Source organism: Gouania willdenowi, chromosome 8 (assembly GCF_900634775.1).
Source record: "Gouania willdenowi chromosome 8, fGouWil2.1, whole genome shotgun sequence".
Classification (NCBI taxonomy): Eukaryota; Metazoa; Chordata; class Actinopteri; order Blenniiformes; family Gobiesocidae; genus Gouania; species Gouania willdenowi.
In genome coordinates this window covers 16,505,801-16,518,542 of record NC_041051.1, presented here as the reverse complement: position 1 = coordinate 16,518,542, position 12,742 = coordinate 16,505,801, and the positions used below count along the sequence as shown (strand labels likewise).

At 37.3% G+C, this 12,742-nt stretch overlaps 2 protein-coding genes across 2 annotated transcripts; one reads left to right on the top strand and one right to left on the bottom strand.

Annotated features, from left to right (window-relative positions):
* Positions 1-988: 988 nt before the first annotated feature.
* On the bottom strand, positions 989-5,581 carry LOC114468733 (G-protein coupled receptor family C group 5 member C-like). The gene is made up of 4 exons (XM_028455784.1): positions 5,294-5,581; positions 3,243-4,222; positions 1,782-1,885; positions 989-1,699 (listed from the first exon to the last, which is right to left on the bottom strand). The coding sequence occupies exons 1-4, from the start codon at positions 5,335-5,337 to the stop codon at positions 1,568-1,570; spliced, it is 1,260 nt and encodes a 419-aa protein (XP_028311585.1). The 5' UTR covers positions 5,338-5,581; the 3' UTR covers positions 989-1,567.
* Positions 5,582-8,878: 3,297 nt separating this feature from the next.
* Positions 8,879-11,846, top strand: btbd17b (BTB (POZ) domain containing 17b). The gene is made up of 3 exons (XM_028455558.1): positions 8,879-9,049; positions 10,096-10,381; positions 10,575-11,846. The coding sequence occupies exons 1-3, from the start codon at positions 8,956-8,958 to the stop codon at positions 11,647-11,649; spliced, it is 1,455 nt and encodes a 484-aa protein (XP_028311359.1). The 5' UTR covers positions 8,879-8,955; the 3' UTR covers positions 11,650-11,846.
* The last annotated feature ends 896 nt before the right edge of the window (positions 11,847-12,742 follow it).

Sequence of the window (12,742 nt, the reverse complement as noted above, 5' to 3'; positions counted from 1 at the left end):
AGTCGTTCAGCCTAAGTTACCATGGTGATTTAGCTCTGTAAGACGTTAGCTGGCTTTGTAGGATGGCACACACTGATTAAGAGGAAATCTTGTAGTATAGGCCCTAACAGTCCTGGAAGCAAGAGGCTGTTTTTCAGAAAACAAAACAGATCAAAGTTGGTATTTTAGATCAACTTGGTTACATGGGCTTTCTCTAACTGGTGGTAAATACAAATTACATGTAAATATAATATAATATACATGTAAATAATCCCTGTATGTAAAAAATGGTCCTCTCATTGTAAAGTTGAAACATTTGTGTATATATATATATATATATATGTATATATTTAAAAAAAACGACAACAACAGTTGACTATTATAATCCATCTTGTTAATCTTGGTTATGTGCACACCTTAACAAATTGTTATTTTCTAAAAATGTTTGAAAAAAACAAACTAGGATCATACAAAACCTGTTACAGAAAATAAAGTAAAATATAGCTAAATGAACACCCATATATAAAACATCATATTATAAAAAAATGACATTTTATTCTATTTATTTTATCTTGCCACCTTATACCCAAGGCCACTTTATGGTTATGGGCTTATCTTCCTGTGTGATAATAGATGAATACAAAATATGAATGTAAAGATTAATGAGGCATTTTTAAAGTAAGCAAATGGCCTTTCACAACACGCGTCCTGGATAGAACCATTGTTATCATCAACTTCTTTTTACTGGTATGACATAATGAACTATTTCATACACTAAATAATTTTTGAAAGAACTGCACCGTCAATCATACTTTTGGTGTCAGATACATCTTCAAGTGTGCCTCAAAGAATAAGGCTTCTCCAGTAACCAAAACTCATTCACAATCTTCCTGATTGAATTCCTTCAACGAGCAATGACATTTACACTGTAGCAAGATGAAGCCAGCTATTTGTGAAAAAAAAAAATGATTTCACGATATATTGTGATTTTTTGGGTGCCGATTTAAAATTTTTTTTTTTTTTTTAATTGATTGAAAATTTATTTTTCTCATACTTTTCAAGTCAGTGTGTTCAGTGACATAGAGAACATATGCACAGGCATTGTATTTTCATATGATCTGTTCAGATCAGTGTTCAAACTGACACAATAGGATAAATTTGTACTTATTTTTGCGCATTGTCAGTAACTCAGGGTACTTTATCTTTTATGTTCTCACTTACAGTGGTTACAATGCTTTCAATGTGTTGCAATGGTTACTTGTTGACTTTATTTTATGATGGCAATGTGTAACACTGCATTTTCTTTTTTTCAGTGACAATGTGCAAAAACACTAATAATTAATAATAAATAGGATTTTTTGAATTTTTTTCTGATGAACATATACAGCAGTATACATTGATTATTCATCTTTACGTTTAATTTTGATATTAACTGGGTAGAATACCGCAATACACCGTGTTAATGGTGATAATATTGTATCGTGACCCAAGTATCGTGATACGTATCGTTGTGCAACATCCTTGCCAATACTCACCCCTAAATGTGATTAGATTAAAACTTGTAGCCTTTGGCAGATTGATTTTCTGGTTAAAATAAATGTCCATTATAGGTCAGTCCTTCAGAAGGAAAAGACCCGGCCAGGTTAGGAAGGGAACTGCTGCTTAATGAGTTGAAAGATTGAGTTCTTGCTCGAGGTATCACCATCACATCTTGGTCCATCTGCAGAAACATAGGGAGGTAATGGCATGAGAAGACTTTTTTTTTTGTTTGTGATACGAAGTAGATTTGTTAAGGTGCTCACCTTTCCCAGACCCTTGGTGACCAAAGCTATTTCAGTGGGTTGGTACACACAGCTTCTCAGCTGACCATTGTATGCGCCGTAAGGAGACACGGGCTTTGAGGGCCCTGTTAAACATACAGAGCAGTTTAATCTTCATAGCCTGATGCTTCTGTCTATAACTCCTGTCAAGAAACCTTATTTTTACATGTCAAAAACAAAACTAAATGCAAACATCTTATACATTTTTTTTCTGATAAAAACAAGACCAAAAAGTTCCAAATGACTAAATTCAACCGTGACAAATTATTTTTTTTCATCCAACACGATCTTATGGGAAAACATCACCCGGTTACGAAAATAATAGTTTCACTTTTCGTGCATGCCACCACAACTTTTGCATTTTTTTCGTGCTGCGTGACATGACTTTCAAACTCATTGTGTTTTGATTGGAATCTGTTTTTGCAAACTGCGTCTTATTACAACACTTCATTTAGGGTTTGGTTTAGGGTTAGGATGATAACGCCCATTCAAATGCATCGCTTTGCAATCCCCACAAGGGAGCGCTAGAACATTTTGTGACGCACAGCATGAGTAAAAAATCTTGGCTGTGTTCGAAATCGCGTACTAACGTACTACTTATACTAAGTCTGACGTCAAAATGGGTAAGTAGTGCGTTCCAATTAGATAGTATAGAAAGATTGTGCACGCGAGAAATACCAGGATGTATACTATATCAGGACATTTTTGAACAATGCACAGTGGGCACACTAGCGGAACGTAAAATCGCCCTGGGACCAGCTTCAAGATTAAAGTCAAGCATCCCCTTTTCAAAGCAAAAGCATCTCTTCTTGTCTTCCATTCGTTTTTGACCCTTTTGTAAATATGGCTCTTGTTTTGAAGTTAACCAGAAGTTTAGTCAGGAGCACAATGGCGGGTCTCCAAAGTTTTCAAAATGTCAGCATGAAATGTGTTTCTTTGATTTTTTTGGATCAAATGACCACATGTTGATATTTTTCTTGGTCACTTTCTGACTTAAAATGCTTTCAGAACTTTCAAAGGTGGCGAATCAATGGCAATATTTAGCCTCGGTGTGCTTCAGGTTTTTGTCGTAAGTTCGAAATGCATCTTTTGAAACTTGGAAGTATACTTCTGTGGGAACGATCACCATCCTAATCATACTAATAGTAATATATAGTAGACAGTATATACTCATTGAGTGTGTAGTTTGTTAGTATGCTATTTCAAACACAGCCTGTGCCATGCATTATGCAAAATATGAGGAAATCGTGTTGGCACACACAAAAAAAGTTATTCAAAGTCCATTTCATCACAAACTTCTTGAGACTGGGCTGTTTTATCATGTAGGGCCTAATATGAAGGGGACCAAAGGGTAAGAAGGCTATGGAGAAGGAATGCTACCAAATCAAATATTTTTCTTTAGCATTATTCCAAAAGTTGACCTAGTGTCTGTCTATGTCGTACCTGTTGGAGGTTCATCCATTGTAAAAGCTTTATTCTCTATATACATGTTCTGGTTCTGGTAAACCAGGTTCCTGGTAGGGTAGACCTCATCTACATCATCGGGCATCTCTTGATCTGGGTCTTCCTGAGTCAGGAAGCAGGTTTCTGGAATTGCGTAGAGGAGGAGAAACACCCAGGCGTTGGATACCAGAGCTACAGCCAGAGTGGGATCATCCCAGCTCGGAGTCCCAACAACTCTGTTTCCCTTGACGTACATGACAATCCAGGCAACCCAGATGGCCAGGGTGAAGAGCCCAGTGACCAGGATAAACACGGCGTCCCTGCGCCATTGTGTGTGCTTGTGTGTTAAAGAGGGCAAAGTCATCAGGATGGCAGTGAGCAGCAGAACCATTACATAAATGAGTGCCATCACAAAGTCCTCATTGACAATATTGCAGGCCAGTTCTGGAACAATGACACCTGTGGGTGGGTTTGTGACCACAGTGATGATTAGCCACTCAGTGTTGATGATCACCTCCACAAGCCAAAGGCCTAGAGCGCCCAGGCAGAACATCCAGCTCCTGGGGCCTCGGCCTCTCCGTTCAAGGAGTGCCAGCCAAAGCCCGTGCATCACCAGGCAGGACAGACAGCCTGAAAACAGAACTCCAAACAGAAACCTACGTACAGCACAGGTGGTTGAGTAGCGGCCGACAACAAAGGCGAATGAAAGTCCAAAGAGTCCCAGAGTGAAGACTAACATGCCAGCCTGCAGGGCCACCATGCCTTTTCTTCTTTTGTCTGACACAGATGGTAAACAAGCCATGAGAGTGATTAGCAGAACAAAGGCAGTCAGCACTCCAGCAGCTGCCACGGCTTCCACAACAATCCCCCAAACTGTTGTCAGATCGCACAGGTTGTAGTAGATGGAACTGATGGTGGAGCCGCATCCATAAGGAGCACCGGTTGATGCCATTGCTGCAATGTTCCTAATGAACATAACGCTGCAGAGCAAAATCCAAATCATCAGACTTATGCAAATACTTACAGGCATTCAAACTTCCACTCATGCAAATGACTCATGTTTCACAATAAAGCAGATTTTTATGGTGCCTGTTTAATAGATTCACATGTATTATAGTACATTATTGTTTCCCATTCGTTGACAGAAAGTTTGTTTGTGGGGAGTCAAATTATACAGGTCTGGGATTAATTAAGTTTGAAATAACAAACTGAAAGTTATATTGTCAGCAATAATTTCCAAAAAATATGACAAAGACTCACTAAGAACAAATTGGTGAGTTCAGAATCATTGAAGAAGAAGGAAAGTTACCTTCTATGCTGTATGCTGATGATTGAGAAGTGTCTTAGTGCACTGATTAAATCAAATTGAATAATAAAAAAAAGCATCATTATTTTTCTTACTGAAAACAGGTGGAAACAAGAAATTGTAAAAAAATAAATAAATAATGATAATAGAGTTCAGTCATTTTCCTAACTTTTACATAATGGCTTATTAGTGCAAATTTACAAAATATTTTTTTTTAAAAATGATTGATTCCACTTGTGTTTATAGGATTAAAGATGCACTTTAATATTTGAGTGTAGGCTAAAAAAACATTTTAATAGGATAGAATTGATTTGCCTAAATGTTCAACCAGCTTAATGTCAACGTTGGACTCATTTGTTTTGCAGGTGTGATTTATAGTTTTTTTTTCTATTTTTATTTTTTAAACTAAGTCTAATAATAATATCTCTGAGAGACAATTAGATTATTAGCATTTTGTTTTTATTTATTTTTTGCTTTGGTTTTTAATGCTGAGAAACAATAATGCTGTATATATACAAGTCGTTTGGACAGTATTTGAAAGTCAAATGAATTGTATGCTTGGGTGCTTCATTTTTTAGTGTTTCACCACTTTAAGAGAACATATGGTAATGTTTTACTGGTGAGCAGATACAGATATATGTGAATTAAACACAGAACAACAACAAAAATAATTATTACGCAAACTTACATGTGTTAAATTGAAATAATGTGACAAAGGGAGAGCTTTAATTTGGAGATCTCTTACCCAGCTGGATTGGTGTGTGAGCAGGTGGCGCTGTCAGATGTCATCCAGTTTAGTGAAAACTAAAGAAAGATGTTTGTATTTCTTCTCTTCCTTATGTCCCAAACAGATGATCAGAGTCACTTGTTGTGTGACTGCACCTGTTGGGATGAGCCACTTGATTCTCCCAGTTAGACCATTACCAGTGCTCAGATGTTTGGACAGGTTTGAGTCTCCAAATTCTGCACTTTCCCTCAGAGTCAGCAAAGCCCACTCCACCTCTTTATGTGAGCCTCTGGTTCCTGCAGCTTTGCATATTCTCTGAGATTAGTGGGCGGCCTACTTATTTGTATGTTTTACAGTCCAAACAAAGGGACCTCTCACCTCTACAGTAAGGCTCTGCTGCAATGACCATGTTGGACATGCTGAGATGTGGAGGTAGATTTGTATTTTAATTGTATTTTTTAAAAGGTATTTTGAATTAAAATACAAAAAAACAAACTTTACGATAATAATTAATTAAAAAAAAAAAAAACACCTTTTCAACCAAAGAAAAAAATGTTTGAATGCAAATAAATATTTGACAACAAAAAAAAAAAAAAAAAAAAAAAAAAATTGACATTGAGCACTATTTTATTTGATTGAAAACACGTTTTTATTATTATTATTTTTTTTTTTTAATTAATTAATTAATTTTTTTATTGAGGCCACTTTCTTTGATTGGGCAATAAAAACACAAATCTACCACCCTACTGATTTACCTACACAGCTTTTTACACTTAAGTTTTCAGTGAAACTCTAATGTTGGCCTGTTATAATAATATTTTTATAGAAAAAGTGACCGTAGATACTGTTAAAATACAATGAATGTTTCATTCATTCATTTAATTATGTGTTTATTGACTGTTTGTGACATTGCGTGCATCTAATTAAACTTCACGGGTGGACTTGGAAAAATATTGACTGGTTTTACCACTATTGAATTCAAAGGATAAATGGTCATTATAGGACTAAGCACCGCCATCTAGTGACATGAATGGTTATGAGCAGTATTATTTTATTTATCTGTTTAAGCTGAATAATTTATGAAATTCCCCCAATCAGATAAAAAAAAAATGTATATATATCACGTTTGTACAATATAATACAATGTTTGTACAATATAATACAATGTTTGTACAATATAATATGTTTGTAAAATATAAATATATTGGTTGTACAATATAATATCACGTTTGTACAATATACTATATTGTTCGTACAATATACTATATTGTTCGTACAATATAAGTATATTGTTCGTACAATATAAGTATATTGTTTGTACAATATGCTATATTGTTTGTACAATATAATTATATTGTTCGTACAATATAGTGATCCAAAACATATTTTCACGCTTCCGTAATGATTCAGTTATTGGTTTTCTTGTTGTGGTTTTCTTTAGCAATTCAAATGAACCAGGATTGAGTCATAACAGACATTTCTCTTTTACATCTACAGAGCGTCACTATGCAGAAGCCTCTGCCCAACATTCCAGACTGTAAATAATAACATGAATATTATTATTATTAGTAGTAGTAGTAGTAGTAGTAGTAGTAGTAGAATAATTATTAATAATACTATCAGTCATTCAAAAAAGACAGCGTCTCTTTCCTCCAGTAATGTAGATTGACTGCTGTGCCTCAGCAGCTGAATGTAAAAGTGCAACATTTTTGGTTATAACAGACTGGCCTTTAACAAAGCATAAACCTTTGAAGTCTGGATGGCTCACATTCTACATTTGTTTTCAGTGTTTTTCTGTGTTATAAAGTATAATTACATATTTCACCCTAAAGAAATACTGTTTCAGAATAAAAATTGTTTCTGTGCAATAACTATATGATTAATTACACATATTTATCAAAGGAGTCAATGCGTGCATGGATGCAGAACTAGGGTAAGGTCTTTGTCTCTGTGCAATGGTAAGGTCACCTTGCAGAGTGAGCGCTGGCATTCAGCCCGATTAAACATTTTGTTTATACTGCGTGATGGAGCCCCCTGCGGTGCATTGATCCTTCAATGGATTGTGTCCCTAGGGCTGCTCTTACAAACCTAGCAGCATGTCAATGCATCTCTTTGCATTTTGCTCCCCATTACATCCTTAATGGGAAGTCCAATCAAAAGGAAAACTATTGTGACCTCAACAAAGGACATTTTCAAATCCAAAGATAACCTGTGATTACTTTTACAAACCAACCGGTTGTTTGTCATGTATCACATAAAGATTCATTTGTTTCATATCAAGCCAGAGCGCCAGGCAGCAAATTTTTATTTAAAGTGACTGCTGCTGTGAAAATGTAACATTTATCAGATGATATTACATTTTCACATCCCATGTCTGGCATGTCTTGTACAATTTGTTGCACAAAGTTTCACTTGAAGACGTCGGCCAGACTGGTCTCTTTTAAAGGCATATCAGATTTTCACAGATTCATAATTCAATAAGGCTGAAGCCTTACAGAACATTTTATCTCCTGCTGCACTTTGTTCTGCATCCAGCAGCAGCAGCCGTCAAGGTTTCCCTCCAAACTAAGCATGCTTTTAGCACATTTGATTCATGTCGGTATCATGGTTTGTATAAGTCAACAGTATTGACATTAATGGTTATTTAAGATCCATAGCTACTCTGTCCTTCTAAGAACATTTATGATAAATCTTTTTATGGATTGACCCATCTCTGAAAGACAATATCAGTCAACTATCAAGCTAAGTGGTAAATATTGGCTGATTTAAACCGTATTACAAACATCTCTTTGAACAATGAGCCATTACTTGCTGCAATGGTTTTGTAATTCATAATCAAGATGAACCTTGGATCTTACAGTAGGGTTTTCTCTGATGTGTGACCATGCTATGGCCATGGAGTTGCTTTAAAGGCATCAAAGCATTTTACATTGATTTTGACAGCTCTGCTGTGGGTGCTGCTGCATATCTGGATAAAATCTGCATCCCTCAGTGGAACTAAAAGTCTGATTGCCGTTTCAGTTTGAAGGCATATTTCAAATTGATATCAATTCATTTTTAGCCAATCAAATCAGAGCCACATTAGTGAGATTAGCATACCATCAGAAAAATAATTGCACTTAGAAAAGCTTTCCCTTCCTGGGAATGAATTATAATCTTTGATTGACTGCTGTTGATTATTCATAATAGAGCATTCATTAATTTGGGACAACAGTCTCAATGGCAGCCAGCTATATTCCAGAAACAGTGAGTGTACTATACTGAGGTAATGATTCTTTGAGTCAGGAGACATGCAGCGACTGGAGTGCCATTAAAATATAGAGTGGGGTCTATATTGATTCTTAATGGTACAAACAACCAATACACACACACATCTCCCTTTGACTTTTAAAATATATTTAAAAAAAAAAAACTAAGCTGAGTCCTTGTTTGGACTGATTCCAGTGATCAATGCCACGCAAACTCCCAAAAGGGAGAAAATCCAAATCTAAGCGGTCGCTATAGCAACGCCCAGGCCAGATTCCACCAATCAATGGAGTCCGTGGGGTTGTGAGATGTGCCAGAGAAAGGCCAGCGTCCTACATAAAGATTGCAGGACAGGGAACCGGGCAGCACACGGGGAAACGCACCTTTCTGCAGAGGACCAGAAACCATACAGGACTGGGAACAACTGGGAAGAGATGATGTACCTCTGTGAAAAAGAGATTCCTGTCTGGGTCTATGTGTCCATCCTGCTCCTCTTTACTCACACCCAAACTGTCCCAGTTAGTGGAGGTAAGAAACTGATTTATCTATTTTTTTCAATTTATTTTCACAAATGTTATTCCTAATGTAATTATTTTAGGAAAAGAAAAACTGAAGTTAGACATTCTGAGTTGGTCTCTTTCAGTCCAGCTACCCCCGTACTTTCAGTGTGTAGTAGGACACAGCATGAATATGCGGCTCGTGCCAAGCCTCAGGGCAGTGGATGGGTTTTTTATCTGTTCTACTTGGTGTGTCCTCGTCTGTTTGACTGCTGGCTGCAGAGAATAAAGGAGCTAGTCCATTATACTGAGGCTTTATGTCAACCAGATCTGACAACATTCCAGGAGATGTTTTACCTTTCTTGTGCTGTAAAAAGAAACTTTGCCATCTCGTATCTTTTGTTTAGCTTTCCAAACTTTCATGTGGCATTTAAAAATCTTTTTTTTAATACTTATTTTCTTGTTTGTTTGAATGCATTGCTTACGTATGTTTGGGAAAGTAAGTGATGGAACAAATCTGATGCACTATCTCTCCTCATGTGTAATGCATTCTAGGATCATTCACAGATACTCCTCCTCTCCTGCTGAGAGACTTTTAAACTAGGGCACTTAAAGACAGTGGCAAAGTAACGGCTGTGTGGGCTCTGAAGGAAATTCGTGGTCCAAAAGTGTCTTATTAAACTCTCAGTAGCTGGCCAAAAAATCTGCTGATGGCTGTGGAAAGAATGGCGAAAACAGCAGATTTTCTTGTAGTCTGTCATATTTATGCAATATATGCCACTTAAACTTGTACTCAAGACAAGCCCTCTACGAGGGACATGCCCACTGAGGACAAGACACTTAGTTTAATGCTTTCTTTAACTGAGAGAGGACAAAAGTGCAAGTGGAAATCTGGTATTGGTTCATAATACTGTAATAGTAGAATGAGGATGTGACTTTCCAGAGCCATATTACATGGACACTTCTCTAAAATCCCTATTAACAGCTGATGGGATTTATACTGTCAAAACATGCAATGAAACTATAATATGTAATTATTATTCTAACACTTTGTCTCGTGACTTTTTCCTCCCGTAGCTGCTCTGAAACAGGAGGCAGCACTAGACAATGTTGCCACAGTGCTGAATCACTCAATGGCTTTGGTGAACCGTATGGAGAACCTGCTGACCTTGGGTAATGGCAGTGATGTCACTCTGCGGGTTCAGACCATCCTCACTGATGAGGTAAAGGTGATCCAAGCCCACAGCCTGGTTCTCACCCTGCAGAGTGACGTGTTTGAAGATCTGCTTCTGAACCGTAACAGCAGTGCAGTGGTTTTGAGGGAGACGGCCGACTGTGCAGCTGTTTTTGACAAGTTTATCAGGTGATTGTCATTCCCGATTTACTGTCTGAAAAGTGAACTGATCCATTCATCTTGTGAATGTTCTGATTTTTATTCTTGTTATTTTAAACTCTCACTCTCAAACCTACAAGCGTGGGTTTTTTCATGACTCATGTGAGAGTGAAATACGCAGAGATATTGTCTATTTTTTAAGGTGCTTATCTTTCTTTTCCAGGTATCTTTACTCTGGTGATATCTCAGTGCGGCTAGATCAGGCGATCTCTTTGCACAAGCTGGCCAGTAAATACCGCGTGTCGGTTCTACAACAGGGTTTGACCCAATACATGATTCAACATCTGTCCAGTGATTCCCCTACAGGCCACGTAGTCAGTTGGTACACCTATGCACTACAAATCATGGATCTGACCCTGCAGGAGAGCTGTCTGCAGTACCTGTCCTGGAACCTGACTTCTGTGCTCCAGAGCGGGGAATGGGGCTCCATCAGTGAAGATCTATTGCTCTCCTTGCTCCAGCGCTCTGACCTCATTCTGCAAAATGAGCTGGAGCTTTATGAGGCCCTGGAGAGCTGGATTAGCCAGAATAAGCCTGCCAGCACAACAGTGGAAACTGCGCTAAAGGCTGTTCGATATGGTATGATCCCTCCTCAGCAACTCTTTCGTCTACAGAAGCAATCCGCTCTAATGCAGAGGTATTACGAGACGATCCGCGATCTTCTCTTTCTGGCTTTCCAATTTCACTCTGCCTCTCCAATCCAACTGGCAAAGTACTTTGATGTAAACTGCAGCATTTTTACGCCCCGTAATTATTTGTCCTCCTCCTGGGGTTCGCCCTGGGTTATCAATAACCCAACCCGCGATGACCGCAGTTTCAGTTTTCAGACCCAGCTTGGACCCAGTGGCCACGACTCCAGTAAGAGAGTGACATGGAATGCTCTGTTCTCCCCACGTTGGATCCCACTCAGTTCCAGGTCCAGCTACACTGAACTCGGTGCCATGCAGCCCACCCGTACCGAAGCAGGTCGACCTCGCATCATAGTAACACCAGCTACTTCCAGCTCTGACTTTGCTGGAGTGAGTTTCCAGAAAACGGTAATCGTCATGGCAAAGCAGCAGGGAAAAGTCGTGGTCCGACATGTCTACAACTTCCACCAAAGTACAGAAGAGGCTGGAGATTTCCTTGTTGATGCTGACTTACAGCGTCGTGTGTCTGAGTACCTCATTGATAGTTCACTGTATCTGCACGTGGTGATCAAACCACTGTACCACACTCTTCTGGTTGCCAGGAAGTGAAAAGAGGAATTTGCTATTGCTTCACCATCAGTTATACACTTCCACCGACATATGCATAATCCAAAGTAGACTCATATCACAACATGGGTATGTGTCAGATCTGTAACATCAGAATTGTTAGTGCATCAGTGTCTTCCAAATATTTATCAAAAAATGGTATCAGGATTTTTATGATCAGCTTTAAATCCTTGATCTAAAACAATAAAAACAAAAACTTCACAGTACTGTATTCAACTACTTTATAGGAAGCCAGGGAATCTCCTAAATGCAATGTTATTTGCAAAAGTTAGTAGAGAAATTTAGTTTTAGTTGTTCATTGATAATATGTTTCAATACATTTTATGCATGTTTTGTGTTACAATATATGGCTTTCAGTTCCAGTGTTTATATCCTGTTTGATTTTTTCATACCAAAGTGTGTAAACATTATGTGCAATCCTATAATCTATGTACCTTTGTATAGTTCAGTTGACATAGAGTGTGAGACTGTATAATTCCTCCTTTGTTAAATTATTACTTTTGTTAATTTTTTGCTATCCATACAGTTTAGCTGACATTTAAAAGAGATATTTTATCTTTGTAATTTTTCTATTCCTAATAATCGTAATAAAACCAAAATAAAAGTGCTTATGTGGTGTGTGTTTTTTTTTTTTTTTTTTTTTAATAAACTGTAAAATAACATAATGTGAGTCATTTTGACTGTTCAAAAGTATTTTGTACATTTTGGTCTTGATAATGAAGTTCTTCAAACATTTGCTTAGGGTCTAAAATAAATAAAATAAAATAAAAAAAGAAACAAGTGAATGACAATTTAGCTCGTATTGGAACCAGTAGCATAACTTTAAGATGATGGTTTATGTGACCTAATATTAAGTTGGTGGGGTCGGAAAGGGATTTCTGTATATATTGTTGTTATAAATATCGGGAATAAAAAAATAGGGTTTGACAATATTGGCATATTGAATTTTGGCAAGAATACATCAAACAAAATTTTAGAAACTACTCTATATCAATTCACTTATTATTATTTTTCTTGTTATTATTATCCATCTATCCATTTTTTGACCCACTTAGTGATTTTTCAGGGTCGCGGG